Raw genomic sequence first — 4,975 nt, 5'->3', positions numbered from 1 at the left:
CCAGAGGAGTTTGTATTTTTCTGCTGGACTATAGGTATGCCCTGCTTTTCCATAGGTCATCTTGCACCACTTTACTTTTATGAAAGACCTACATTGGTACTTATTTTTACTAACAACAATAAAAATTAAAAAATCCGAAGAATATTTCTGCTTTAAAAAAAAAAAAGATAAAATAGTATTCAGTTTTGTTTTTTGTTTTTAATGGGGTTTTTTGCAGCAAGCTGGTTAGAGAGGCAGTGCTCACTTGTAACTATACCATACATGCATTATTTCTAGTGTATATAGGCTGAATAGTATATCATTCCTGCTTGTACTCCATGTTGGTGTTATTTTAAGCATTATCTGTTATTTGGTATGATTGGTTTGATTATTATTTGGGTGTGGGAATGCTCCCTAGTTTTTCCTGTATAAATTAATGGTATTTGCTTTATGCCATTAAAGACGGTTTCATAGAAACACTGTATTTTCAGATAGTGGGGAAAACCTGCACAGTGAAAATAAGCCATAGCCTTTTAGTGAGCATCAGCATTAAGAAGACTCCTTTGGTCTACTTTTTTATGATGCCAAATATGCAGATAAGAATGGAAGTGTGCAGTCAAGTGTTCACTTTGGCAGCAGATATAATAAAATTGGAACAATACAGAGAAGATTAGTTAGTCCCCTTTGCAAATTCATGAAAGGTTTTATATTTTTTAATATGCTGTTTAGAGTCAAATTACATGGGTCTGAAACTAGCTACTTAACCTGTTTATCTGTAAAATGGGGGTGATATATATAAAATACATATAAAATATGTTTAAAACATATTCTAATTTGTTGGGAAATAAATTGGTTAATATTGAAAAAAATATGCAGTTAACATGTCTCAAAAATCTACGCATGTGACACCACATTAACAAAATATCCAATTACTTAAGCAGACTTCTCATGTCTATCCAGGTTAGATAGACATGGAGTTTGGCCCCATGTCAGTGAAAGTGATGGCAATAAATGTGACAGTCCCAAAGTTGTACGGACTGTGGCTCTGAATGATACCAGCCACCTATGACTTCGAGAGGGAGATAAGTATAAACACAGGCAAATCGTGTGAGTGTTTGTTGTACTTTAAGTTGAAAGAGGACATAACCATGTTAGGAATGCTGCCTCCTGCTTACCCCATCCCTTCCCTGTCTTCCCTCTGCAATCCCATTGCTACCCAACATACAAAATGTCTTATCTGTATTAATCTAATCCCCTCTCCATTTCCCAGAACATAAGCTCCAGGAGGGCAAGAATTTGTCTCTACTTCTGTTCATTGCTCTATTCTATATACTACTACTTAATAGACTGTAGTATATAGTAAACCAGAGGCCCGATGCACAAAAATCATACATTTGAGGGGTTTCCTCAGCCTGGCCTATGACCTCTCACAGTCCAGGAGCCCACAGGGGGTGTCTGACTGATGGATATGGATGTTTGGGAGCCATCAGTCAGACATTCTTAGCACTGCCACAGAGGCAGGAGAGGCTCCCACCACAGCCACTGCAGGCACCAGCCGTGAGCCCAGCTTCAGTTGATCCATGCTCTCCTGTGGGAGCACACTGAATGCAGAAGCGGGCAGCTTCTGCATTGAGCATCTGCCCCCTGGTGGACAGTGCACATCATAGCAACCGGTTGTTCCACCGTTCGGTCAATTTACATATTAGTCTTTTATTATATAGGATGACCAGTAAACATTGGTTGAACAAATGAGATGTCCTGAAGGATGGTTATTTGCTAATCAATTAATAAATCAGAAACTATAATGGCTGGGTTAAAAAAAATACCTTTTCCCCCTGAATTAAGTTAAAAGATTCTGTGACTTAATACGTGCTGTCTCAACAACAATCTTAACTACAATATAGCTTTATGACTATAATCAATTTGCTTAACATAATTCCCCTTTGTTTCTCCATCTGGAAAATGGGGAAACAGTGCCAGCCCTTTATTCTTCAAAAACTTTTAAGTATCCTCAAAGAGATAATAGCTGTAAAGGGTCAGGTTAAAGATACAATGCAGGAGCTTAGCACAGATGGTTTTTCATAAAATTAAAGTTATCTCAGTTGCCCATTTACTTATTAAACCAGTAAAATTCCATTTCAGCTTTTATTATTATGTATACTAATAAACATGAATTCATCAGTTTTCTATTTCCTATTTCATCCAAAGTATTGTTATTATAAATTTTAACTAACCATTTTCAAATCAAACTGCCACTTTCTAATACTTCACATCTGTCTCAAAGTCAGAAACTTTCTAATGAAAGACATACTCATCGAATCCACTCTAACTGATCCTTATGAAACATGTTAAATGTCTTTTCTCCAGGGTAATCATCCTTCATCCCCCCCCCTCCCCTCTATTAAAAGCAAACCAGTCTTTTTGCTGTGAGAATTCCAGCTGTCCTGTCCCCAGGTTCTCCTTGAAGCCAAAGTCGGTGGGGGGTTTTTAGGGTCTCCCTTCCAATCTGAAAAAAGAGACCCTGTACCTTTAATAACAGAGACCTGGTGAGAGGTTTCTTTCCAAACTTGTTCCCTGGCTTCCAAGTGACGAAACCAGCTGTAATTTGAGAGCAGAGAGATCCTCAGGATATCATTAGCCAAAGGAAAAGCTCCGCATTCCCACCCAGCCCAGGAGCTGCAATAGTACCAGAGGGCAAGAGCCAGCCTCTCTCTCTCTCCAGCTCCAGGCTCCAACTCCCAGCAGCAGGAGAGCTGAGAGCCGCAGAGCCAGTCCTGCCAAGCCCTGGGATCCCGCAGGGGAAAGAGCCTGCTGAGCTGCAGCCGCCCAGCAGCAGCAGCACGTACCTACTTAGAGCGGGAACACAGATCCCTGTGCATCCTGCGCTGCCGACCCTGCTACCCAGAAGCTGGGGCCTCAGCCCCATGAAGCCTGCTGGAGAGGGGGCACCAGGGAGCAGCAAGCCGGCGGGGCCTGAGGCTGACGCTGTCTCAGGGAGGCAGCCCTGACTCCCAAGGGGACCCCCTTCCTTCTTCGTGTCCCCGGGCCCCAAGTCTTCTCCAGGGGTCCCCTGTCCTCCTGAAGCCACGAGATGGCCTTCCTGCAGCTGCTCTGGATGGGTCTCTTCTGCCACCTGTGTCAGGGCTACTTCGATGGCCCCCTCTACCCGGAGATGTCCAACGGGACGCTGCACCACTACTTCGTGCCCGACGGGGACTACGAGGAGAACGACGACCCCGAGAAGTGCCAGCTGCTCTTCAGGGTGAGTGACCACCGGCGCTGCTCGCAGGGCGAGGGCGGCCCGGCCGGCCGGCTGCTGAGCCTCACGCTGCGGGAGCAGTTCACTGTGCTGGGCCGCCAGGTGGAGGACGCGGGGCGGGTCCTGGAGGGCATCAGCAAGAGCATCTCCTACGACCTGGACGGAGAGGAGAGCTACGGCAAGTACCTGCGCCGGGAGTCCCACCAGATCGGGGACGCCTACTCCAACTCGGACAAGTCCCTCACGGAGCTGGAGAGTAAGTTCAAGCAGGGCCAGGAGCAGGACAGCCGGCAGGAGAGCAGGCTCAACGAGGACTTCCTGGGGATGCTGGTGCACACCAAGGCCCTCCTGAAGGAGACGCTGGACATCTCCGCGGGCCTCCGGGACCGGTACGAGCTGCTGGCCCTCACCATCCGGAGCCACGGGACCCGGCTAGGCCGGCTGAAGAACGATTACCTTAAGGTGTAGGGGACCGGGGGGCGTCCTGCCAGCAGAGGGGACCGTGTCTGCCCTGCCGTGGAGGGAGGGGGACAGAAGACAGGGCTGACATTCCCCCGCGAAGATAATCTTTATATTCAGATTTGCACTTGGAGAATGATCTGAAGTCATCTTGGAAAAGGAACGAAGTGGGTTTGGTTTCTGTACATTATTTATGAGATGGGTCTGCCATGGATTTGCCACCTGCCAACAACCGTGGTAAGCCAGGCCTCCCACCTTTTCCTCCGAGGCTTGGTAGCTGCAGAGACACCTGTTTCAGCCACCCCCAAAGGACACCCAGGACACAGTGTTGAGCTTTCCCCACCCCCTCATCGTAGAGATTTGCTGCAAATACACAGACAGCAGACAGACAGCGTGCATAGCTTCTTCCCCCTCGCAGCCTCTCCCCTGGGCGCTGGAAGCTGGCAGAGCTGCCTGTGTTTCAGAGGAGGCCCAGCACGGCTCTGCATACTCCCAGCAGATGGAAGATGCTGTCTCCTCTTCACTTTTTCTCTCTTATTTATTACCATTGTCTCTAAGGTTTTTTTGTTTTGTTTTGTGTTTTGGTAAGAGTATTGGCTAGAAACTACATGCAAATCATCCTTTGCAGGGAGATGTGCCAGTGCCTCTGTGTGTATAAATCCCAGCGGCTGGCCACCTTTAAGAAGTCTGAGATTTGTGGTGGTTGGGCACTCACATCGATGTGTTGATTTGCGATGTCTCTCACTGTGTGTCTGTGTCATCCGTGCTCTGGTCCATTAAGAAGAAGTAGCTTGTTTGTTTGAACACACCCCCAAATGCCTTAGGAGTGAGGTTGTCAATATATTCTTTCTCATTTAGGGGGTCTCGCTTCTGTTTGCTTATTGGAGGCTTGTACTTCAGGTAATGGGGGAAGGGGGATCCTAATAACTCCTTAGCCAAATTTTATTATTCAGACAATAAACATGTTCTCGTGTAATGCTGGCTTATTTTCTAATTTCTATCTGTGACTTTCACATTGCCAAGAGGGGCCAACACGAAAGGAAAGAGAAGGATGGGATGTAAGATAGTTTACTTAGAGTGTATATTAAAGATAGAGGGATAGCTACATATCTGGCACTCTTTCCTTCCCTGGCCACCCTTTCAATCCTCAAAAGAAAAAGAAAAAAATCTAGGCAGTTTTGATGTCTGTCTGCTTGCTGGTCTGCCTGAAAACTCTATGTTTCTCCAGTTTTCCCCATAGAATCAACTGGAAAACTTTATGCCAGTGCTCAGAATGCA

The 4,975-nt window shown here is 46.2% G+C and overlaps 1 protein-coding gene and 1 pseudogene across 1 annotated transcript; both read left to right on the top strand.

Moving 5' to 3' along the window:
* Positions 1-599: 599 nt before the first annotated feature.
* LOC118713818 lies at positions 600-693 on the top strand (annotated as a pseudogene).
* Positions 694-2,724: 2,031 nt separating this feature from the next.
* On the top strand, positions 2,725-4,673 carry FIBIN (fin bud initiation factor homolog). The gene is made up of 2 exons (XM_045577692.1): positions 2,725-3,713; positions 3,763-4,673. Exon 1 carries the CDS (start codon positions 3,071-3,073, stop codon positions 3,704-3,706), a length of 636 nt encoding a protein of 211 aa, XP_045433648.1. The 5' UTR covers positions 2,725-3,070; the 3' UTR covers positions 3,707-3,713; positions 3,763-4,673.
* Positions 4,674-4,975: the final 302 nt, after the last annotated feature.

This window comes from Pipistrellus kuhlii, unplaced genomic scaffold, assembly GCF_014108245.1.
Source record: "Pipistrellus kuhlii isolate mPipKuh1 unplaced genomic scaffold, mPipKuh1.p scaffold_m20_p_9, whole genome shotgun sequence".
Classification (NCBI taxonomy): domain Eukaryota; kingdom Metazoa; phylum Chordata; class Mammalia; order Chiroptera; family Vespertilionidae; genus Pipistrellus; species Pipistrellus kuhlii.
This window is presented reverse-complemented; position numbering and strand designations above follow the sequence as displayed.

Bases quoted from the DNA above. Each gene is read 5' to 3' on its own strand.
- FIBIN (XM_045577692.1), top strand. From the start codon at position 3,071: ATGGCCTTCCTGCAGCTGCTCTGGATGGGTCTCTTCTGCCACCTGTGT.